Source organism: Sebastes umbrosus, chromosome 4 (assembly GCF_015220745.1).
Source record: "Sebastes umbrosus isolate fSebUmb1 chromosome 4, fSebUmb1.pri, whole genome shotgun sequence".
Taxonomy (NCBI): Eukaryota; Metazoa; Chordata; class Actinopteri; order Perciformes; family Sebastidae; genus Sebastes; species Sebastes umbrosus.
In genome coordinates, this window is record NC_051272.1 from 18,586,034 (window position 1) to 18,611,891 (window position 25,858).

A 25,858-nucleotide genomic window follows, 5' to 3' on the forward strand; every position below is an offset into this window, starting at 1 on the left:
GGATCTGTACACCACCACGATCCCAGTCACTGATCAGCACCGCCACTCAGAGAGATGTTGTTGTAAGGAGTCTAATAAGGATGGAGTTTAGCTAACAATGCCAGGTACTAAGTGGGCGAAATATGGCAGAAAGTACAACAAAGACTGGGAAAAAGAGAGTGGACTTAAAAGATTGGATTCGCCTTCAGGTGGGGGACGATTCAAAGGCAGTTTGCCGTGTTTGTAGGTGTGATATACGAGCACATCATGCCGATCTGGTTCAACATGCTCGCACTGAAAAACTTCAAAGAAACGCAGCATGGTTCTCTTCAATGAGGCTTATACCTTACCTGAAAAATGCAATGCAAAAATTAAATGAAATGCATGAATTCCAAAATATATTCATACATATATATGAAGTGATCAAGTGGTCGCCTCTCTCTCTCTCATATTGTGGTAGGTAGGTAAGGTCACGTGTTTTAGGCTTTTTTTGGGGGGTAGAGTTGTTTCTTTAGGGCTTGTTTCTATAGACCTGGTTGCTTGTTTCTTGCGAGATCTGTCAACACTGGCCACTGCTCTGTGGCTGCTGCGCAACACAGTCAAAGGATAGAAATAAGATCCATTTACAGCAGTGCTAGGAGAGGACCTAGGGGCACTTACCAAGTTACCTAACCCACAGCTGGAACCACTGCTCCATTTACTACAGAGGAATATCAAATATGCCACAATGTTCCAGCGAAGCAAACACTACAAAGACTGAGCTGTACCACTGCACAGACCATTTCCTCCCTGCTACATATAACAGCACTGACAAGTAATCTAGGTACAGTCACCCTCTGGGGATTCAAGCAATGCAAATGGCATAATGTAGAGAGACATGTGGTGTGCGGAGGCTGCTGTAATGCCAAATCCTGCCATCTGCGGACCAATACGTTTCACAGCAGTGCAATGGTGAGCTGAAACAAGTCCGAGCCAACATTAAACTTGACATAGGTGACCTGTGTTCCCAGGTTGTACAAGCACAAGATGAATCAGAAATCAATTAACTCTAAAGGCATGCAAAAATCTAAAAGAAATCAGTCAAGATAAGTGGCACTCAGCCGTACAGCTCTGTCTGCCTAATGACTGGTTGCCTCCCTTTAATCAATCACATTTCATACCACATAATCACAATGACATGCCCTCTATTAGAGGTCAGTCTGCTTGATCTGTGTTGTTTCTCCTCAGTGAGTGGACTGGTACTGATGCTGTATCAGCACAGTTTACTGATGCTGGAGCTGTGTCTGTCTGAGAGATTAATTAGTTTGAGTCTGCTCTGCACTGTTGTGGTCACGTGGACAAAGAGGCAACTGTGGTCATTGTTTACAGTAAAATGCAGTTGTGGAAAGCAAATAGGTACAGTAGTTTAGTACTATTTTGTAAAAATAATAATAATAAGTAAAGCCCTGCATTCAAAATCTTACTGTGCATCAAAATATACTTAAAGTACAAAAAGTAAAAAAGTACTCATTATACAGAATATCCCCGTTCAGATTAATGTATATAATATCACCATTTAGTGATGGATTAATGTGGAAGCATCACTAATGTTGCAGCTAGTAAAGATGGGCATAATGTCAACTACTTCATATACTGCCGGGTTTCCTAATCTATAATAATACATCAGAATTTATTAGTTGATTTGTATTTTTGAATTAATAATCTGAATCGGTAAAGTAACTTGTAACTAACGTTTCCAAATAAACATAGTGGCGTAGAAGTATAAACAAGCATAAAATGGAAATACTCAAGTACAGTACTAGAGTAAATGTGCTTATTTACATTCCACTACTGCACATGTGTATTTCCATTTTTGTTTTTTGTTTTTTTTACTCCACTCTACATTTAATTACCAGATATAGTTACTAGTTACAATTCAGATTAAGACTTTATATAACAACATGTGATAAATTATACATAAACCTACATTATTAGAGATTAAAAGTGGTTCACACCTTTTTAGCCTGCAACCACTTACAAAAATTATGTGTCTACCTTGGCCCTCTTCTCATGTTTCACATGTCTATGAATTGTTAGCAAAAGATTCCCATTTTAAACTTCTCACATTGTTTTATTTAAGTAACAGTTTGAGGCCCAAAGAGGTCAAATTATCAAGTATTTCACAAAAAGCAAAACTTCAGTTCAAAGAATGAATGAAAAAGTGTGTAGCAGAACTTTGTTTTTCTTTCCTCTCTCATTAATCACCTCACAACTACCCAGATTTATCTTGTGACCCTTATGGGGGGCAAATAAAACAGTACTTGAGTAAAAGTACATATCTAAATTCCACCCCTGCACACGTGTATTTACATTTTCAGATTTTTTTTTTAAAACTCCACTCTACATTTATTTACCAGATAGTTACTACTTTCATTTCAGGTTAAGATTTTACATTAAAACATATGATAAAATAAGCACAGGCCTACATTATTACAGATTAAACTAGTGGTTCCCAACCTTTTTAGCCTGCAACCCCTTACAAAAAAATTAGAGTCTACTTGGGGCCCCTTGTCATGTCACACATGTCTATGAATTGTTAGCAGTTCCACTAAAGACACAATTTCCCTCTAAATTTCTCACATGGTTTTATTTTAATTAAATGTTTGAGACCCAAAGCGGTAAAATTATTCAATATCCAATTTATCCAATAATCGTGATAAATAATCATGATCTCAATATTGATCAAAATAATCGTAATTATCATTTTGGCCATAATTGTGCAGCCCTAGTTTGTTCATTTGTTACCTCAATGCAGAAAATTAGGAGGGGCGCCCACCGGCATTTATCTTTTTCAATTATTTTTTTTTAGGCGGCGACCAACGCCCCCCAGAAGGTGGCACCCTAGGCAACTGCCTATATGGCTATGCCTTAAGCCATCCTGATTTATGATACTTTAAATACATTTTTGCTGCTTATAGTTATGTATTTTTACTTGAGCAGGATTTTGAATGTAGGACTTTTACTTGTAATGGAGTATTTTCACGCTGTATTTGTATTTTTACATAAGTCAAAGATCTGAATACTTCTTCTACCACTGGTAATATATCTTCATCAATAACTGCTGTTTAGCAGAAAATTCCCAGTTCAACAAGACTGCCCAATATTTGTACAGATTATTCTAATATTTGCACACATTGTTGTTTCTCCAGTGCACCAAAGTGTCTTTTTCAAGTACAACCACAGCAGACAAAGCATGTTAAGATGGCAACTAATGTGACTACACTATATGTGTTAATGAAGCTTGTGTGTTCACGTGCTTATGAGTGTGTGTGTGTGTGTGTGTGTGTGTGTGTGTGTGTGTGTAAACTCACCAGCTTGCGTTGACACCAACCACAGACGCCACAAAGAGCCACCAGCCAAACAGCACACACTGTCACTGCGAGGGAGACCAGGAACACACTGAGGGACACTGAGCCTGTAAACACACAAACACACGAGGCACAAAAGAATGAGTGATGCTTTTTATGCATACATTGTTACATTTTCTTCATTATGTGTCAAATAAAAACATGTTGTTTTTTTTTCGCTACAGAGGTGATTGTATGCCACAATAAATCACGTTGTCAAAGGGGGCAACCCAAAACAAAGCTCTCCCTGCGCGTCTAATTGAATAGCCGGCAGAGCTGCCATTTTTGCATTCTGTCATAAGGAGCTGAGAAATACAATCTCATCACTACCCCCTTCATGCCGGAGCATTTCAATACCTTTCCAATAAGGGCTGCAGCCAGGCATCACTCAGTTGCACACACATCACTGTCATGGTGTCACAGCTTGTTAACTGACAGGCTTAGAGTGAAGGGAGGAGGGGGAGGGAGATGGAGAGGAGAAAGGAGAGGAGGGGAGGCTGACAATACATGAGAGCTCATGATTAATGGGTATCAGTAGATGCCCAGCGAGAGAGGTGGCTCTGGAAGAGAGTCATAAAAAAGCATCATCTATTGCTGAGTGTGTGTGTGTGTGAGACAGTTCACACCTGTGCGGCTGTGTCTGTTTACACGCCGGTTATGATACTGTTACAATAAATGGATCTACACTCGTGAGCACCTTGCGTCTCAGATTGCACACATTTAAACAATTCAATGGCCTTCACTTTAGAGGACAAGGATATAAAGCCTCATTGAGCTTTGATATTTGCGCAGCGGGGAGGATGCTAATGTATTCAAATTCACCATTTCCTTCTAACAATTCAGATTTCCTAAATATACAGTGATAAACGGGTGTCAGGATGCATTTTCACACACCGCTGAGTGACAAACACTGACAAACACCCGTGCTTTCCTTTCAAACACCGGGTTTGTCTTCTCCCCAATTGCTGTCTCCTTCCCTTCCTCTGCCTGTCACAACTGGCCTTTTCATCTCACTCCTCCATCGGATCTGTGCTCTATTCTCCACCTCGCCAAGTCCGCTGGGAACGGACGGGCTCTAAAAGGAGGAACAGTGGTGGGTAAACTTGTTTTATATGGAAAATAAGGATGGGACCAGCCCTCTATTCCAGTCTTCACTACTGATTTGAAGTCGACGCGACACCTGAGGCCACTTGCAGTGAGAAAATGGAGTTCATAAAGAACAGCTCAGACCATGGACAGCAAATCTAATGAGGTAGATGATGATTAGACTTGTACTGTTGCTACTGTGGAAAATCTTGGGTTGTGGATGGAGAGACTCTGCAGGGAAAGATGGAGGTGAGTGGCTAACTTCAGCTGTGCAGTGAGTCTTCAGTGAAACAAAGATAAATCGTCTTGTTAATCCACTCCACTGGTCTTATGTTGACTGTCCTGATTTCAGTCATAACAGTCAAAACAAAAACAAAAGAAACATATTTTTAATCATCATGCAAAACTGGAAATGGCTAACAATATAGATGGTCTTACCAACTGCTTCTTTTCACCTGCCAATGGCCGGTGCAGTTGCCATTGCTGCCTCCATTGTTTTCAGTGTAAACACGACGGCAACGCCTCCACACTTCATATATTATGTATAGAAGTCTATGAGAAAATGACCCTACTTCTCACTTGATTTATTACCTCAGTAAACATTGTAAACATGAGTTTATGGTCTCAATCGCTAGTTTCAAGTCTTCTTCAATACAGCATGATGTTCATTTAGTAAATTATGGTCCCATTTAGAGTCCAGGAGACCATAAAGCAGGGTATGCTTTAGAGCGTGGCGACCTTGTGATTGACAGGTTGCTACCACGGCGTTTTCCGGTCTGAGAGTTGTCCGTGTTTTCGTCTTACGACTTTAACCCTTTCACAGTGTGTTTTCAGTTCATGAAAGTTAATTATAACCTTTTTGGTTGCCTAAAAATGTCTAATTCAGTGTTTGGTTGTACTTAGCTCCACCCTCTCGTGTCACTTCTGAACACTTCAAAACAGCAGTCCACAAACCAATGGGTGACGTCAGGGTGACTACGTCCACTTCTTATATACAGTCTATGGTATGAAGGCCTTTATATGTTACTGGTAGTCCACTCAGAAATACATTCATGTCCCCTTAAGCCTGGCCAGCAATTTTAAAACACTTAAAGATGCGCTTGCTTGAGGTACAAAGTGGAGCCACAAAGTTTTCAAACATGGATTTTTAGAATATAGAGATAAAGGCAAACATTTTATATAGAATAATCTTTTGTTTTAATCAAACTACAATGAATTAACAAACCTTTTAATGCTTTCATCTACAAGAGGAATTAGTGTGAGGTGCATAGGATAATAAATACAAGTCAATTAAAGGTTTGCACTCTTCATCAAGTTTGGATCCTACAACATCTCTTCCCAGGCAGGTGCTCCAACCTACCAGTAGGAGTCACTTGTGGGAGGTAGGTACTGCCTGAGAGATAAACATCTTAAACACCTTAATCATCACATACTATATGAGCTAATCTCCTGACATCAGCAACTGCTCCAGACTGGAAAACACTTGATGCGACTTGACTGATCTGATATCGAAGTATAATCAGTGTAATAGTCATTACAAGTGACCCCAACATTATTTATCTATACGATCAAAGAGACTGCTAATGGTACAGAGACACGTCCATGCCCTCCTGAGCATGAGAGAGTCAGTGAAACACAGCCAGCTCCTCAATGATGAATATCACTATTCATAGATGTCCATAAATAGACGCAGGCTATATACTCTGTTACTGTATATTCATAGAGAGGTCAATAAAGTTGAGTCCATTAGATATCAGCAAGGGTAGCGATGGACTGGTCTCCAGCTAAGGGCATCCATGGTAGCATCAGTGCTAAGTGGTTCAGTGATGGATGCTCTGATTTCTGAAGGGCTCAGAGAAAGTCAGGTGGATCTGTGAAAGCCGGCAGCTGATGTAGGGGGCTGAAGGTCGGGGGGTGGGGTGAAGGGTGGTGTGCTTTATGATCAGTGTCAGTCGTGAGAGATGAGGGAGTAAAAAAGCCTCCAAATAAAATGCAGCATCCACAGAGGCCACGTTACCGCACTCAGTCAATGGACAGCTGGATTCCCACTTCATGGAATATGACTTCATTTTAAGAAGCTACAGAGAAGCACGGTGCGCAGGAAGCGCCCAGGAATAAAAGGAAGGAAATACACTGCGTGGAGGTATTAGGGAGATATGCAAATCCTTTGCACTATGGCTGTGTGGAAAAAGAGCCATCATTAGAGTAAGAGAAGGCTGCGCTACACACAGCTATCACAGCACTCAGGAAATTCAATTTATCCTTCCCCTTGAACAAAACAAAAATCTCTGCTTGAAATACTCAAACAGGTGATGCATTATTAAGGTGAAAGATAAAACAGTGTTTGGATGCTGAAACTGGAATAATGAGACAACTACACTTGATGTTAAACTGCTAATGTGGTAATCTTCACTATATTTAACTAGGTAAGGAAAGAAAAATACTCCCAATGGAGAGCGATGAGTCACATCGAAACGGCACGACTCGGTAAAAATGACAAGTGCGCTGAAGAAGCCATTGAACCCTTTGATCAGAAGCCTTTAGAAGTCAGAGCACTCTTGAACTTGAAAGTGGTTTATTTGTTTTAGATTTCAGTGGCTATCTCTTTTTCATGCACATAAAAGGAAATAAATGGCACTGCGCACTGGGGTGAGGAGTGACAACGATGGTGTAAATGAGCTCACTGAAGAGGACAACAAAGACCAAGTCGTGCTGCGGTTAAATATAGACATTTAACCCCCTGAGACCCGCGATCCTGACCGACTTTACTGTCTTTCAGAGGCTGTGGCAGGTTGAGTTATAGTGCTAGAGTGAACAGATATGAAACTATAAACCTAAGGAATCCATTGGTACCAACATTGTCATGCTAGCTTGTTGGCAAGAAAGCTTAATAATGCTCCAAAGTTGGGCTACATTTTGGCATGGAAAAAACGGGCATGGCCATTTTCAAAGGGGTCCCTTGACCTCTGACCTCAAGATATGTGAATGAAAATGGGTTCTGTAGGTACCCATAGTTACATAAATTGGGTATCACTGTGAAGCTGAGACTCTTGTGGATCCAAAGAGCCCAATTGTATTCATGTGTGATGATGTTAGTCCCCATAGTAGCCATTTCATTGTAATAAGACCTCTCTGTATAAAATGACCTGTGGTGACCTCTAGGATAATCACAGTCTCATGAAACTTTACAACCACAAACTAGAGACCTAGGGCATTCAGAGGATGGATGGCCTTCCTATGTAGATTGACAATAAGGGGGTTTCTGAGCAGTTTCCAGAACAGAAGTGCTCGCCATCTAATCGTTTTTGATACCAAATCACAGCATTACTTTTTCTATGGTGTTCCTCGAGGTCTTGGTGTCTTAATGGGGTATTTTGGAGGGATTATTGATCATTTTTATCAATTCTCGAGTTGTAAAAAATGGTTCAACTTAGCACTAAATCTGTGTAACAGATGGTATCAACCCAAAATGTGCTGCAACAATTCTTGAGACATAAATGAGCATGGGGATGGTCAACATATACTTCTATCATAATGTTCTAAACCCTTATACATGTTCACAATTTATTTTAAATAATTAATTCATTCATTTTTATTTCTGATTTATTACTAAAACAACTTGACACACAGTGCTGAGCTGAGCACCTCAAATTAATCTTCAGGTTCCCAGCTTTCAGATGACGTACACCACTTCTATGTGACATCTACTGTTGACCTGCTATCTCCACCTAAAGACCCCCTCTACCCACCCTTAAAAAGACAAAAACTATGTGGGTCTCAGAGGGTTAAAGGGTAAAAACGCAAAGGCAGAACTTGCAGAAAAGCTCCGTGTCTTTAGTATGGAGAGCTCTTAGTGCATAGCAGCATTGAGTACAACAAGCATTGCAGAGTGGGACTGTGCATGTAGGTGATCTGGCCCACATGCAGTGAGCTAAGCCAAGCAGAAAGGGACCAGTCCTCAGGGGTAGGAGAAATTGCTAATTGGACAGGCGGAACTGGAGCAGTGTCCAGTCAGCAAAGCTGCCACACCGCATCTTTATGCTCAGACTGAGGTGGAGAGGGCAGTGCTCCGGGTGCAAAGCTCACAGCCTGATCGCCACTTCAAAGTGCCCCCTCCTTGTACTGGAGCTCGGGTTCTGCCCTCCTCAGAGCCACAGAGCTGCTGTTGGGGTAATCCTCAGATGTCACTCAGATGTCTTTACAGTCTGTCCCCTCTGAGGCACAATCTGTGTGCAACAGCAGAATGTTACTTACTTCCAGTTATATTGTGATACTGAGTGTTTTAAATTGCTCCCATCTACCTTCTGGCTCAATACGCTGCAGCTTATTGCCTATTGTTTTTGGAGTTATTTCTCCAGACAAAAGACTGAGTGGTTGTAAACAGCACATACATTTGAAGGAACCTAAATATTTGTCCCTTGCTCGGGAGTCGCACAAAATAATTTGTGGGGGAAGAGCGTAAAATTGATTCAAGAAGGGAGATGTGGATAAAATGAATAATCACAGTGGTAAATAATGTCATTGTCAAATAAACTGATGTGGTGACATTTCACACAGTGAGCTCTGGGGTGGTTGCTATACCAGTACGGTGCTAAAAGGATGAGCTGTTGTTTTGGCATGTTTTAGCCCTTTTACTGTTGTTGCAAAGCCAGCCGGTCTGGCGGGCTCAGTAGGCATTTGCTCGAGACTGAAACGTCATTTCAAGTAGGATGTATGACAGATGATTGACGGTTGTCTCCTCCATGCAGACATCATTGTGAAACCTTCCCACAGCTATCTGAACGAATGTACCATTTGGTATTTGTTTTTGATTTCGTTACAACCCCCAAAATACATTGCGGCGCTCTGAAAATGTCAAATATCTCATCTAAACTATCCTACAGTTGCAGAAGCATGCTTTATTTTAAAGCAGCAGTGCGTAGAAATGGAGCAAATAAGATTAAAAAAAGTTATTTTTATAAAAGGACTATATTTCTATCACTATATCCTGACAGTAATGAGCATGAGACAGGTAATCTGAAACAGACCGGAGGAAAACAACCAATCAGAGCTGGAGCTGGTCGTCTATGAGCAATCACTTGCGAACTCTGATCAAACGGTCAAACTAGGCAGCGCTGATCAAATATGAATCAATGTTCATATGTTTTCAGAAACATCTTGTAGTGTACTGTTTAGCTGACATCTATAACTGTACTTGCACAAAAAAAAACTTTAAATACAAATTTTCATGATCCTTGACAACACGTTTGTTTATTGTTTGTGTTCCCAACTTCCTGAGTTTGCTTTTGGCAGGGACTACTATACGTCTTGGATGTCAGTGTTTTTTCCACCACCCCTTAATGTTACATTACCGTGGCACGATAATTTAGAGCAACAACAGGCAACTTAATGTTCTCTGTGATGGATTAGCTATCTCAGGCAAGTTGGCAGCAAAGGTCAAAAGCAAATTGATCTGGAAGGTATAGCGAACATCCATTTATCTAAAAAGCTTGGGATTGCTTTGGGAAATTGATGGTAGTAATGTTGAGTTTATGCAATTTGCAGCAATTTGCAGCACGTGGGGAAATGACGGACACAATTCTGGTATGGTCCTTTAACCACTCAGAACTCCCAGTCCACAATGGAAACTAGAGCCTCATGTGCTGCAAATCACAGGGATGTGTAGAGCAACCAGTGAAATTTTGACAGGTGGAGAGAGCACATGTGGTGTGAGTGAGTGTCTCTTGCATCCCCTGTAGGCTACAGGGAGCTCTGTCTGTCCTCTGTCCCTGTATGCTCCCTGTGGCTCAGCTGCAGCACTGCTGTGCTGTCACAGAGGCTGTTTCACAGCGAGAGTAAGAGGACTGCCACCCACGTTCTGTCTGCTCTCAGATGAGGGATGAGATCCATCTCAGCCCAGTGACAAGCCGGGCTGGAGTCGGACCAGCAAGACGTCATGTGACACATGCCTGGTGTCACCTATAATGGCACCATCATCTTATTAGCACCTCTGACACTGAATGGGTGAATCACCCATAAAAGCCAACGAGATCTGGACACTCGGGGTGTAAGTGAACTGAAGCTGTGATAATGTTTTAATATAGTTACAAGGGAACAGAATCAAGTGTGGTATTTTTTTCTGACTCTGCCATATAACAGATATATACGGCATGAAAACTAATATTAATACAACAGATGCTATTTTTAATATTCTTATGTGACTTAGGCAAACACTACATTTCATAATGTATATTTATGAGTCCTTAATATGGCTTAGATATCCTTTGGCGTAGACCATTTTATGTAATTATTTAAGTGTCAACAAATATAATACCCACATAAATAAAACATTTTTAGAAATACTCAGTTTTCTTATCAAGTGTATGCTAATGGTAAATACTCAGAGTGTCTGTGAAAAACAACCAGCGGCCCGCTCACAGTGAGATTGAATAGCTGAATAGCTTAACTTCTGTGTAGTAAATCGGGGACTACTGTCAAAATAACATACTGCAATGAAAATAATGACTGTGTGATTACTGAATATTTTTCTTTTCAGCATATTTAAAGTCCCAGTGAAGAAGAAGTTAGAGCGTCTTTAGCTTCTGTACTGTGAGTATTCCCCGGTGAAACTGAATATTTGAGCGGTGTAAAGTTACAAAAGGGATTTAAATCAAATCCTTCGCATTTGATTGGACCGCTAAAAAGTGCCCGGCTTAGAATGTAGCGCTATAGACTGTGTATAAGGATGTATGACGCATCTCCACTTCCTCCCACTGTACAGAAGTGAAGCCAAAATATTCCGGATACCGGAGCTGCCATCTTGAGATTTTGACGTCATTTGGAGCCAGAGTCTGCGCAGTAGTGATCGGGCGGTGGAGCCGCGGTATCTAGGTCACCCTCCCGAACCAATCGCGAGCCGGGTGCGGCCGCAGCTTGTCAGCGAGAGAGACTCACAGCTGCCACTCATGACGTCTCACCCCTTTTTTATAGCATCAAATAACTAATTAAAACCAAACTTATCAGAAAAATGAACACTTGAACACTCATCAGCGTGATATGAACTACCTAAAATGACAGAAACCATCTTTGGGAAAAATTTACTTGACGTGTACTTTGACTTTTTAGTTTGGCCCATGTCCCATCCACTAACAGGATTTATGAGCTATACTGCATCCAGCCACCAGGGGGCGATCAAGATGTTTTGGCTTCACATTAGGGAAGATGTCCAACCCCCCAGGGCCAAACGGTGGTACTTCGACTTCCGTGTCCGTCACGTGATGCCATTGGGCCCAAAAAGACTTTTTCCCATAGACTTACATTGGGAAAGAGACGTCTGTAGCTCAGCAGATAATGTTTTTGAGGTAAATTAACCCAGTATGAACACTTGAATAGCCCTTATTTAAATCATTAGGTCCTAAAAGTTCTAAAATGCACTAATAGTCGAATCCAGAGTTATTTTTCTTCCTCCGTTCGTGTGAATGAGACCCAGACCGAGGCTGGAGCGAGGGCTGGGAGGCGGAGTTAAAGGAAACGCTTCTGCGCCCGCTCTACGGGCCCAAAGGATGCGTAAGATCGCCGGATGATTTGGGTACTTTATCACTCAGCAGTCGAGCCATTTTGGCTTCATGACCCACTGAGCAACTCTAATAGGAACGAACGGGAGCTCACCTACAACGCTGTATCCAGTTCTCTTTATACATCCACAGAGCTGTCATGCCGTCCATCTTTATATACAGTCTATGGCTACAGCATACACCTCGCTTGTCGCTAAAAGTTGCAGATTGATTGATGGATGGATGTCATGATATCACTGGTATTGATTGATACTAGCTTACTTAAGCACACATCATATTTAGTTTTACAGGAAGAAAAGTTTATTGGATTTTGATATAAAAATAAGAAGAAACAGATTGTTTTTGTATTTTTTTGCATATATTGTGATTGACGATGTGATCTAAAACAGTTAAAAAGGCATTTTTCATTTCATCTCGAATTTAAAGAGGCATATACAGAATCAGCTCTGTTTGATGACTTGCATACTTCTTTATATCACCAGTTTGGGCACCAATTGTTCTTCATATTATCTTTTTCTTAGAGCCTCTCCCCTTCATAAAAAAAAACTGCAGCCTGGTGAAAACTGCGTGATAATAATATGTTGTATGTTTTCTGTAAAAAATTATGAAGCCCAAGTTTCCGGAAATCAACCCGCTGATTTTGAACTAATTTTCTTTATTGTTGTGATCTCAGCGGGAGGTAAATTAATCAATTTTAATTAAATTATTGAATGAGTGATAACGATAACATTTTGGTTTCATCTAAATCCAGATGAGAGGACTTTATTCAGCATGCATGGCCTTAATCTATCACACAATCTATCAGTGTCTCTGCCATAATGTTCTCCTCCAGCTCTGCCTCAGAAAGACTGAATTAACTGGTCAGATTGAAATGGATGACTTTCATATGTTAAGCCACAAGAAGGACTCAACACATTTACCAAGGACACCTCACAGGCCCACTTGTTTTCCAATTTGTAAGTGCCCCCGCCTCGCATCAAACACACATTAATAATGGATTAGAGTCATATATCACCAGAAACACTACTTTAAAAGAGGCTAACTCATCTGCCTGCTCTGATTTGATTTTAGTGGTGCACATTTGTCAGTGCAGTTTACCAGCTAATTGCATATTTAGGTGACTTTGATTGTGCCAGATCTGAAGAAAATATTCAGAAATAGGCTCATTAATTATGCTTCTCAAAGAAGAAGTACCTCTTGGCTTCACCTCTCTGCTCTTTTCTAAGTACTCTTCACACTTTCACCTCCTGTGAAAGTGAGTGTCACACCGGGACAAGTGGCTGTTATATATTCCAGAAACCTGATCAAGCTGAATGAGCTTCTCCTGTTTAGTGACCCCAGAGCTTTAAGATGTTATGGCTTCCTCGCACAGTTAAAAACATCCTATTACTCACCAGTCCCACTGATGCCCTTCACTTTATTGACTTAAGTCCACATGGTGGCTGTTGATACTCTGGAGGTAGACTACTGTCCATCTCAGTAATGAGCTGTAAACTAAGTCAACCATGACTAACATTATTCCAGGTTCAGTGGCATTAAATTGCCTATATATAGCCTATTTGATTTGTTGTGATGAGCAAGGTTAGGGTTTACAATAAAACAGCTCCTCACTGAATTGTTTTACGGCACTTCTTCCCTGGTGTCTCCTCCATTCCCTCCTTTTCAGTACATTCATTATTACTCCAATTGATCATTCACTAAGCCCTGCCTCCCTTAGGGTGTTTTCACATATAGTCCTTTTTAAAGGATCCAAACTCAGTCCTCTTAAAGTGGATCAATAAGTGGACCAACAGAAAAGGGACTTAGTTTTTTTTGTGTTCACATTGTCCATTCATTTGAAAGAGGACTGATTTCTCCTTCTGATCCACTTCAGCTCTGATGAGTCCTCAGTCCTCTTTCTGTTCACACTAGGGCTGCAAATCGATTAAAATATTTAATCACGATTAATTGCATGATTGTCCATAGTTAATTGTGATTAATTCCAAATTAATTGCACATTTTTTTCTGTTCAAAATGTACATTAAAGGGAGATTTTTTAAGTATTTAATACGCTTATCAACATGGGAGTGGACAAATATGCTGCTTTATGCAAATGTATATTATTGGAAATCAATTAACAACATAAAATAATTACAAATATTGTCCAGAAACCCTCACAGGTACTGCATTTAGCATAAAAATATGCTCAAATCATAACATGGCAAACTGCAGCCAACAGGCAACAACAGCTGTCAGTGTGTCAGTGTGCTGACTTGACTATGACTTGCCCCAAACTGCATGTGATTATCATAAAGTGGGCATGTCTGTAAAGGGAAGACTCGTGGGTACCCATAGAACCCATTTTAATTCACATATCTTGAGGTCAGAGGTCAAGGGTACCTTTTGAAAATGCCATTTTTTCCTCACCAAAATTTAGAGTAAGTTTGGAGCGTTATTTAGCCTCATTCCCAACAGGGTATATGACATGGTTGGTAGCGATTCCTTAGTATTCCTCATAGGATGCTAGTATCTTCACTCTAGCTTTAACACTGAGCCCGGTAAAACCCAAAAAATCGCATTCACTTTTACAGCCCTAGTTCACACTATAGTTTCTCTGGAGCTCAGACTTTACTTTTGATATAGTTTTTTTACTTGGACATGGCACTTGCCATGCATTCTTCAGGAGGTGGTCTGAGTACTGTTGGTTTCAGAGGGGTCTGAGTTCTTTTGGAGTGTTCACATATGTACAAAAAATGCTGACTAATCGCTCGTTTGGAGGGCTGAAAGGGAGGGAAGTGTGAAAACACCCTTAGTTACTGTTGCTCTGCCTGTCGAGCTTTCTGTTCAGAGTTTTATCGCCTGAAATTCTTAGCAATTTTTGAAACAACGGGTCCTTGATTTAACACAGAGGTAGACAAATCAGCTTGGCAAAGGTAACTCGAATAAAAGTGGCTGGAGTTGCTGGAGAACAATCTATGGGATGGAGTTGTTAATGTTAGCCTAAATTGTGATAACAACCAGGACCGGCTTCCACACAGTGAGAAAATTACTACACACTAGATGTGTTTGTTGTGCACTTTTTTTTTTTTTATATAACCTACTGCAGTCAGTAAATGGTATGCCCCTTTGTTTTAAAAGTAACACCCGGTTACCACTGTTGGCACTCGGTTTGGCAGACACGCTAATGTTTGCAGCTTACATTAGAGCAGATAAACACACCGTTTCATCCATTCCTTACACTTTAACTCTTGCAGGGGTTTTTTTTGTTTGTTTTGTTTTTGCATTTAAGCATTTGGCATCTGGCGAGAGGCCAATTAGAAAAGCCTGCAAAGGTCCCACCTCCAACCTCTCCGTGACCCTCAGCTATAGTTAATGGATGGATTTATATTCATCGAGGCTTAAAATGGTAATAATCTTGTGAGTTGTGCCAAACATTTTGCCTGCTCCTCTGACTTCCTACACCCCCTCAATGTTCACTTTCTATCAACCTTCTTCTTTTCCTCTGTGCTGCAGTAATTTCTAATTCATCGCTGTATCGCCTTCACCCTCTGCATCAAAAGTTGTGTTTTAGCTACTTTCTAAAAAAGAAAAAAAGAAGGGTACAATAGCATGTACTCAAAACTGCAAACACTAATACACACATACTTTTCCACTTGACACAGCTTAAGCACAGTGACATGAGTGGGAACACATGCGCTTTAGGGATGTGAAGGAACCCGGAAAGTGGAGAGAGAACAGCGCAGGAAAAAGCAGAGTGGGAGTGAGGGAAGAGGAACTGTTATGCTATTGAGGAGCAATTTGTGAAGCTTGTGCATATGCATACAGGCCTACAGTCGCCTCCTGCCCACATCATCAGCTCACTGCTGGTGACATCAACCAAGACAAAGAGGTCTCGGATGCTCTAGATGTATTATGTGGGTGGCATTATAAAATCTAATTCAAGTCAAAGTCAATTGTATTTGCCTAAGGATACGGGGCAGAGTCGCATGCATTCATGGTATGTGTGTTAATGTATGTGTGTGTGGATACTTGTGCGCTTTTTGTATCCATGTCCAATTTGCAGTGCCCCTCCTCACATAAAAATATCAGCCTAAATGTTCTCGCTCCATCAAAAATGGGAAAACAATTATTGAGGGTGTAATTAAAGTATTGGCGGGACAAGTGCAACTTTAATTGAATGACAGCTAAATGACAGTGAAGCAGCCAAGTCCCCGCATCTCCGCTATGGTTTTATAAAATCTCATCAAACACCACACAACGAACACAATGGGCTTAGCTTAAGACTTTTACATGATTATTCACAACCCAAACAGACACACATCTACCGAGCAAAGTACATGCGAAAAAGCCATGCGGACTCCATTTGTCACTAATGAATTAATTCAGATTCATGACTAGCTGGAGGCCTCTACCTTTGCCTGCTTCATTCAATTAAAAGCTGCTTGTAAAAAGCAATTTATTACCTGTCTGGACAGACTAGGCAGGTAGTAAAACCCCAGGACATGGCAAACCCTCGCCTCACCTCTAGCTAGAGGTGAGAGTATTGACTCGGCCACGAACCCAGCCAAAGTCGTAAGACTCCATAAAAAAGCCACTAAAAGACAGACCTCATGTGACCTGATGCCATCCGTGCGTGTCCGTCTCTGCAGCTGTACGTCCCCTACGGCTGGGACGATACACCCGTCTCCAGATTCAATGCTATCACAATACTTGGGTGCCGATTCATTTTGCGATTTTTAAATATTGTGATTCGATATTACGATTTATTGCGATTTTTGTTAACTTCTTTAATACTAGACCATGGGAAAAACAGTTAAATCAAACAATTCTAGGGGGAATTACTTAGAAAGATATCTAAATTTATAGATTAAGAATGTTTGATTTTCATCATGTATGTAGTCAGAGATGTCCTGAAGTCAAATATATTAGTCATTGTCAGGCATTATTTATTACATTTTTTCCAGCAACCCAAAAATCAAAGAATAAAGACATTTCCCTCACAAATTAGTGGTATTTTATTTTTAATTTATAAGGGACATGTAATGTTTTATACTTCTGCGCAATATAATACTATCAATCTCATTTCCATACTGTATATGTGACGACTGGCTTGACCGCATGTTACGATGCGATAACGTTTCCTGTCCATGACAGAGTTGGCATGCAGCTTTAGTCATGATGTCTAGCTCTGTTTTTCCTGTCAATGTGTGAAACCCAAAGTGTTTTCATACTTAACCGTATGTGTAGTGTTTACCAGGTTGGATTTAAAATGTGAGGGTGCAGGTCGTATCCATGCAGACCCTCCGCTGTTTTCTAGTTTTTCGTTTCAGCTCACTGTGGCCAGCTGCTTTTGTTTGTTTTGGTTGACAGATACGGAACAGATATGATGTCACATTACTCAGGCTACAACAATAAAATCGGTAACTTCCTTCTACCCACGCGTAGACTCAAGTGAAGCAAATATATCGATTCTGGCTTTAAAAAAACAATTTAAAAATCTCCAAAAATTGCAATACATAGGTGAATTGATTTTTTTTCCCACCTCTAACATCCGCCTGTATTTCTTTGTCTTTCTGCAAGTGCCACTCACTTCCCTGGAGTCCAAACCTCACACTGACTAACTTGTACCCTCGGCTGGTGTGATGACTGATCACTCGCCTCGACCGCAACCTCCTCACAACTGGTGTCAGGAGTGCCGACGAGGGGAGGATGTACAAGGGCGCGACAGCTAAGTGAGGGACGCCGAAAGGTTGCTTTGGAAGAAGTAATGAGTCTGGTGTTGTCTTTGTACGTGCAACAGGCTGTACTGTAATGCACTGTAACAACTGTAATCTACACTGTGAGAGCAGAGGGAGAACAGAGTAACTACTCTTCGGGGTGCATTATATTTGTTCAGTGGCTGCTGCTCTCATCAGATGGAAAAGAGAATCCCGTCTCTCCAGCGACCACCGGTCTCCCCCCCAGGTGACCTTTCTCGTCATCCGCTGTGCATTAACGGTAAAGCTCCACTATGGTCGAAGTGATCCTGTCCTCTTCAGTGCTGTGGACTGAGCAGAGGCCCCCAGGGAAGACACTACATTGGCTCAGTGTCAGGAGGAGATTTAAATACCCCTCTGCTTTTAGACTCCAGCTGGACAGACACCACAGAAAATAACTCTCATTAGCATCAGCCAATGTCAATGGAAGGACAAATTAAAGTAATGAAATACATCCTATAACATCTACTGTAGGTATTAATGTTTCTGCTTCCTCTGACTCATAAGTGGGTTTCTTCCAAGAAACACATTTAATAATTAATAATAAATTTTATTTTATGCGTCATGTTCCTCAGAATTAAGTTTTACTTTTTGCAGACAGGCAGCTTTGTATGAACATAGTTTGCTCTTTGTGGATCATCTTGGACGGGCCTTCAACGCTGCTGTCTGTTGCTTGACTGCCCATTGATGTGTTTGCTTGTATAACTGTCAACAATTTACAGCTGGGTAGTACCCAGCAGACTGAGACATATTGATGGTGCCATGCAGCTGCTTGCTCGCAGCAGGATACAGTCAAGGGGCTCATGGGAAATATAGTTTTCCACAACTACCGGTCCTCATGGCGTTCACTTCTGCTGGGAGCAGCCTGTAATTTTCCTTCCACGCTAACTCAATTACACAGCACCTGAAGACATTTTAGCCTTGCTCCATGCTGTAATAGCTCGTCTTTATTCTTACTCAGGAGCATATTAACAGTAGCTGTTGTGGAGATATGAGCTGCTGTTGGTGCCGTCAATATCACCCCAGAGTTCAGGAGTGGCCATAGTAGAGTGCTGCAGGGATGACGTATTTTTGTAGGCCAAACAGGAAGCTAGAATCGCCCTGATTCCATTGACAAAAAATCAGTGTGATTTTTCCATTGAGTTTGGGATTTTTGCAGAAAATAAACAAACATTTATGATACTACATTTTGTTCCGCAAGACAATCTTTGCAAATGAACACCACTTTCATGATTTTTGAAATGTGAATGCAATCGGCAGAAGTAAAAAGTGTTAGGCTATAAACAAACTACACCAAGGTCGCATGATTTCACGTCACTACCACTTAGCTAAAGGCGGACGAATTAACGAGATAATAACGCATTAACGCAAATTTGTTTTAAGGCCACTAATTTCTTTAATGCATTAACACAATCGATTTTTCAGAGGTTGTAGCGGGCTAAAAAAAAAAACCCTAAGGAATCCATTGGTACCAACCATGTCATACTAGCTTGTTGCAAAGAAGGTTAAATAACGCTCCAAACTTGTGCTAAATTTTAGCGAGGAAAAACTGACATGGCAATTTTCGAAGGGGTCCCTTGACCTCTGACCTCAAGATATGTGAATGAAAATGGGTTCTATCGGTACCATCGAGTCTCCCCTTTACAGACATGCCCACTTTATGATAATCACATGCAGTTTGGGGCAAGTCATAGTCAAGTCAGCACACTGACACACTGACAGCTGTTGTTGCCTGTTGGGTTTCAGTTTGCCAGGTTATGATTTGAGCATATTTTTATGCTTAATGCAGTACCTGTGAGGGTTTCTGGACAATATTTGTCATTTTTTGTGCTGTTAATTGATTTTCAATAATAAATATATACATACATTTGTATAAAGCAAGCATATTTGCCCACTCCCATGTTGATAAGAGTATTAAATACTTGACAAATCTCCCTTTAAGGTACATTTTGAACAGATAAAAAATGTAATGCAATTAATCGCGATTAACTATGGACAATCATGCGATTAATTGTCTTTGAGCTAAAATGCTAACTCATTGCAGGATTTAGGACTCATTCCTGCAGCTCTCTATACCTGCAGTAGCGAGCAGGATGTCACTGTTTGTTACGTCCACCAACACGGCGATGTTTTCCATCTGGCTGGCAGGGCGGCAGAGAATAAATACAGGCTTGGCTGCTGCCATTAAGCAGAGTGACACACACACACACAGCTCTCACACCTACTTGACATTATCACCCTTACATCATGACAAGGATGTCATTTGGCTAACTATTACAGGCGTAGCTGAGGGGGGAAATAATAGAGGGAGTGTGAGTTCAGGCTGGAGAGTGAGAAAGAGAAGCGATTTAAGTTATTACTGTAAATCACGTTGAGTGTCTCTTTGGCAGGATAATAATGACGAGAACAGAATTTCTACTACAAATATATGATTAATTGTGGAAAGCGTGTTAGAGTGTTGTTTCCCATCACTTTCTAAATTTGCTTGGTGCCCTCTTGAGAGCTCAGAGTGCTGCGTTCGCTGGGCGACGCCTGACCTGTGCACGTGAAAACAGTAAGTTGTCACAAACAATCTAACTGGCATTACCGGCATTATTTATTGTGATTGGAATGAAAAACAAAGAGGCAGAACTACCCTGATCCGTGGCTGATTTATTAACTCTCTTCAGGAGAGCCATAACTCTCGTCATGTGTAATGGGCCAGATGGAGTCGGCGAAGAATAACGGCTGCTGTTGAAGCAGCCTCTCAGCCCCGCGTCTCTATGAGGTCTGTTAAATTACTAAAAGGACAAACAGGGTGATTGTGTGATTTGTATGCAACCTGACCTTTAAGCCGATTGAGGGGCTCTTGAGAATACAATGCTGCCCAGGAACAAACAGTAGTTACTGTTAGATCAGTGGAGAAGATTTATATTAAACAGAGGTTTTTCCAGATCATTTTGTTTTTGGTTATTTCAAAAAAAAAAGAAAAGAAGAAAAGCTCTGTTCAGCTCAGTTTAGTTTGGTTAGGATTGGTTCAGTGTGATGAAGAAAGTTCAGAGGACATCTTTGGACATCCTAGCAGTATGGTCAGTCAGTTAGACCCTCACTTCGGTTCAAACCATAGACTGTATATATAGATGGACGACGCGTCTCCACTTCCTCCCACCGTACAAAAGTGAAGCCAAAATATCTCGGATGCTAAATTACAAATCCTGCTATAGTGAAGGCATGACCCACCCTACTCCGCCTCTGATTGGCTAGTACTCGCTGCTCCCCTTTTACAGCATGAAATAATTAAAAGCAAACTTATCAGTAAAAAATCACTTGAACATACATCAGCATGATAAAAACGACCTAAAATGACATCTTTGAGAAAAATATATGTGTACTTTGACTTTTTTTTACACTCGCTTTTCATCTTGTGCCATCAAAATTTTCTTTGATCAGTACTTTGGTTTATGACCAAATCCCTGCAAAAATAATGACATTTCCATCAGCCTCATCTTTCATCTTGTGCTATTTAGAAAATGTAAGCATGCTAAAACGATAAACTGTAGGTGAGCATGCCTGCTACAAATCAGCATGTTAGCATTGTCAATGTGGGTATGTTAAACATCCTGACGTTAGCATTTAGCTCAAAGCACCGCTGTGCCGACGTGGCTGTAGACACCTAGTTAAAAATATGTTACATTATTAAACATGATCACGGGCATGGTTACATAAAAAAACAATGCAATTAAGTCCGAAAAGTAAAATAAATATTGGATGAAGCTCATGAGTGCTTTGTGGACATTTAGTGACTAAACACACCACATCTACTTGAAAATCAGCGTCTATTCACAAGTTAATGGAACGGTTTCACACAAATCCCTGACGGTTATCTAATGGCTATGTGTCAAGTGGCTAGCGCTATACCATTTCAAAACGCTAATTGATGCACAGATGAAATGTAAGGTTCGGGAGTGTGTGTGTGTGTGTGTGTGTGTGTTTGTGTGGGGGTATGTGTCCAGGCCTATTTGTGTAATCGTCAGAATGTGTGCCGTGCTTAGCCTGTGGATGCAGGCTGATTCACCGGGCTGTTCTGGAGGATTCCTGTGTGGGCTGACAGCCGTGGAGAACGGGACCTGAGACGAGGGAGAATGGGGGGGAAGAGAGGAACAGGAGGGAGACAGCACAATGGTTTCCCTTTTTGGACCCTTGACCCCTCGTCTCCAGCGACCGGTGAAATGATGAGTGCCACTTCCACAGCGTTCTTGCGTGATGTAGGGTTTGAGTGGTCATAAATGGGTGATGTAATAATGCGTAGGGGGAGGGTTCTGAAGTGTCACTCTTTCCTGCATCTGGGCTGGAGAGATTGTGCAAACCTTTGCTCAAAAAGCACCCAAAATAGGATGAGTCCAGAGCACATTAGGACTGCCAGCATGCCCTACCTCCAGGCTGTGCTAGTTGGGGGCTGGCAGACTGGAGGCTGCTGGGGAGGGGGAGAGGAGACCACGCGTATGGCCGGCTGTGACCGTGTAGCCTGGCTGGAGGAAGACAGTGAGCGAGCATGGGCACGCAGGCCTACAGATGCTCAGAGTTTTTCATTAGCCTGCTTTCCACTGCAAAGCCAGAAAGGAAAAAACAAGGCTTACGCATCACTTGTAGCACTAATTTCCCCCCATATAGTCCCATTAAGGTTGGGAGCTCACAAAAAAGAATGTAGAAGAGAATGTAATGTGTACAACGCAGAGATGTCTAATGTATTGGGGTGTGTGTAGCCTACATATTACACCCTCCAATCAGAATTCAACACATTGTTTTCTATTGGAGTGTCCTGGCCGAGAGTGACAAAGTGATGCGCAGCGCACCGTTTTGAGCTGAACCTTTGTCGGACGCCGTTTACATTTATTCCAGTCGCACGCTTTGAAAGTGCCGCTGTGGACGAGGAAGTTTAAATGAGGAGTTCCTCATTTTACTACAAACACCTAAATAAGGTGGCAGCATACATATTATTTCTACCTTTTCCAGCTAGCCATAATTCTGACAAATCCTACGTGGCCTTATTGTTGTGGCTGGTGGCCCATAATCCTGTCAGAGAACAGCCCTTCCACATGTGTTTCATGCCCCGTCCAGACCAACTGTATCCAGAATGCGTCTAGATTGAGCTGCAAATCACACTTGGCATCAGAACGTGTCTTAAAATGACTACACTCCTTCCTGGCTCACATTTGATTTTTGTCTGTGGGAAACTGCAACCGCTGCTGAACAGAAAAACACATTTGTGCTCAGCCACAGAGACCAAAAAAAACACTGTTTGGTACCTCCCCTCATGAATTCACTTCAAAACACTGCCCATGCTCTCTGCCACAAACAAACAACTTGTCGTGCTGTTGTACAAAGTTGAAGATGACCCCACGGCCCTTGCTTTCACGTTACATTGAATATGCACTCACATGCATCACTGACCCCCCTCTGAATGCTGTTTGAGCGATTCAATCCCAAGAGTGCCTCAAAGCTGTGTGGATGCAATTACACCTGTGTTTAGAGCTGCTCACTGGTGATCAGATAAGAAGCATTTTGGCTCGAAATGCAAACAGAGCCTCAGAAAAGAGGGTCGGTCATGCACACAGCCCTGAGATCCCAACAGAAATTCTCACTAAAGTCGACTTGCTTTTACCAGGATGAATGCCTGCAGGAATCCGGGATTTTTAGCATGTGATTGCATGTCTGTTTGCACACTGAAGCCTATTGCATGTAGTGAAACAAAGGCCATGCAACTGTTGTTGGCAAATGCTTAAAGGACTAGTGTGTAACATTTAGGGGGATCTATTGGGAGAAATGCATTATAATATTAATAGATATGTTTTCTTTGGTATATAATCACCTGCAAATAAGAATCGCTGTGTTTTTGTTATCTCAAAATGAGCCATTTATATCTACATAGGGAGCAGGTCCTCTCCACGGAGTCCCCCATGTTGCCCCGCCAAGCCCAGAGTGGACAAACCAAACTGTGTTAATTTTTCCTGCTTGGGCCGGAGTCGGTAACATTACTCGCTCCCGTCGCCGCCGCTCTCCCTCTCTTGCTTCACCACTCATTTCCCACCTCTGCTCCAAATGACCTACACTACTCTTACAACAACTGGCTCTAGAGAGGGCCAATCACATTTTCACGTTGGCTACCTCAGTTCTTCTACACGCTTGGCACACGGAAGAGGCTTCAGTTGGCTACAATCTGCAACCTCACCGCTAGACATCACCAGATCCTACACACTGCTCCTTTAAAGGTACAGAGTGTAACATCTGGCGGCATCTAGCGGTGAGGTTGCAGATTGCGTGTGCCAAGCGTGTAGAAGAATTACGGTGGCTGAAGTGAAAACATGAATGGCCCTCTCTAGAGCCAGTTGTTGTAAGAGTAGCGTAGGTCATTTGGAGAATAGGGGAGCCAGTGTGTAGAGGGTTTGTGTACATGGGAGAGCGGCAGCGAATGTGTGTGATGTTGTGAGAAACAAGTGAGCAAGTGGAGCAAAAGACAGAGTTAGTTTAGCTTTGAGATTATCAAGTGACTGTACAGTGGAAGTTGCAGTTTGTGCTAAAATAAATGCTGCAGCTCCTCGAGACCAACAGAGGTTTCCTGTGTCTTGTGAAATTAAATGAAAACTATGCATGTAGTTCAACAAGTGGCTTAATCAGATTGCATCCGACAGGTGGAGCATCAAGTGCATAACATAGCAACTTAACGCCCAACAGCACTGCCTCAGACCAATGAAACAGCATGACAATGGCTGCACGCCATGGATTTTCCTTCCCCATCACTGCACGCAGTAATAACCTGAGGTCAGCGCTACAAGATGGTCATACGCTCCAATATAACCACTCAAGACACATTAAAGCTTGTAAGAGGTTATTTTGAAAACCAGAGCATGAAACGATTGCTTATGTTTGGTTTTGTGTTCTGTCCACTTCAAAGATAATGCACTTTCAAGGAATTGTTGCTCTACTAGAATCTAGTTTAAATGAAGGCCATGTATTTAGAATTAAACTTCATTTATGGTGAGAAATCCTGCATGGCTTCCTTCCCCTTTCCACTTGTAAAACCTCCCAGACTCCACGTACCTGGGCTTGTGATCTCTTGCTAGATCGTACTCTAAGAGGAGGTATTTTATGGTCCAAATCCAGCCTGTCAAATCTGTCTGGAGCACATTACATAAAGTGCTGCTGCAAACAGTGGGCAATAAACAGAGGGAGACGGAGCTGAGAGCGCTGTGTTTAGGAGAAGAAGAAGAAGAAAATGGAGCAGCCAAAAGGACACAAGAAGGATTTTCAGTGAACTTCCCGAAGCGATTCCCAGCCCGCCCACTCCACGCTCCCCCTGCTCTCCCAACCTACCGCTGCTCCTTCATTCTCATTCTACCCCAGCCCTGCAAGTGTTTAAATTTCAAAGGTAATCTAAAGTAATACTGACCGGCCGTTTATGAGATGCAAATATGACACGGAATAAAATATATAATACAAATAGCCTGTTACATTATATTAATATTTCAGAGGAGAGGGTGTGAGCGTGGCTCTGGGAGTTGGGCTGACACAGAGGTGAGTGCAAAATCTGTCTGCACTGAATGATAATATTCACACTGTTATCAAATGAGTAATTTACAATTTTGAAATTGATTTTTTAAATGCCAGAATCAATATATTTGCTTCATTTGAGTCGGAGGTTGACGGAAGTTACCGCTTTTATTGTTGTAGTCTGACTACGTGACGTCATATCCGTTCCGTATCCGTCCCACTTTGGGTTTCACACATTGCCAGGAAACTTGGCGAAGTTAGCGGAAGTATACAAGTGTGACTATGTCCGATTTTCAAAATAAGGTGTTAACAAGCAATACTTAAAAATTGCAATACATATTGAATCGGCACCCAAGCATCGTGATTGTATCGAATCAGGAGATAGCTGTATCGTCCCAGCCCTATCATTAAAGTAAGACCCGTCATTTTTTCACACCAACATGTGACACAACACGAGTGACCATCCGTAAACACCACACATACATCACATGTGCCATTGTGTTTACAGTTGAGGTCAAAGGCTTATACAGCACATGGATCCACATATAGGCTCTGCCATATAACCTTTGGCGACTCATGTTTAATACATGAC

General features: G+C 41.7%; 1 protein-coding gene across 2 annotated transcripts in view; it reads right to left on the reverse strand.

Moving 5' to 3' along the window:
* syt7a (synaptotagmin VIIa) overlaps nt 1-25,858 on the reverse strand; it is a 90,289-nt gene that overhangs the window by 48,152 nt on the left and 16,279 nt on the right. For both annotated transcript variants that reach the window (XM_037767301.1, XM_037767302.1), the window contains exon 2: nt 3,330-3,433. In XM_037767301.1, coding sequence (XP_037623229.1) covers nt 3,330-3,433 — 104 coding nt within the window. The remainder of the gene's footprint in view (nt 1-3,329; nt 3,434-25,858) is intronic.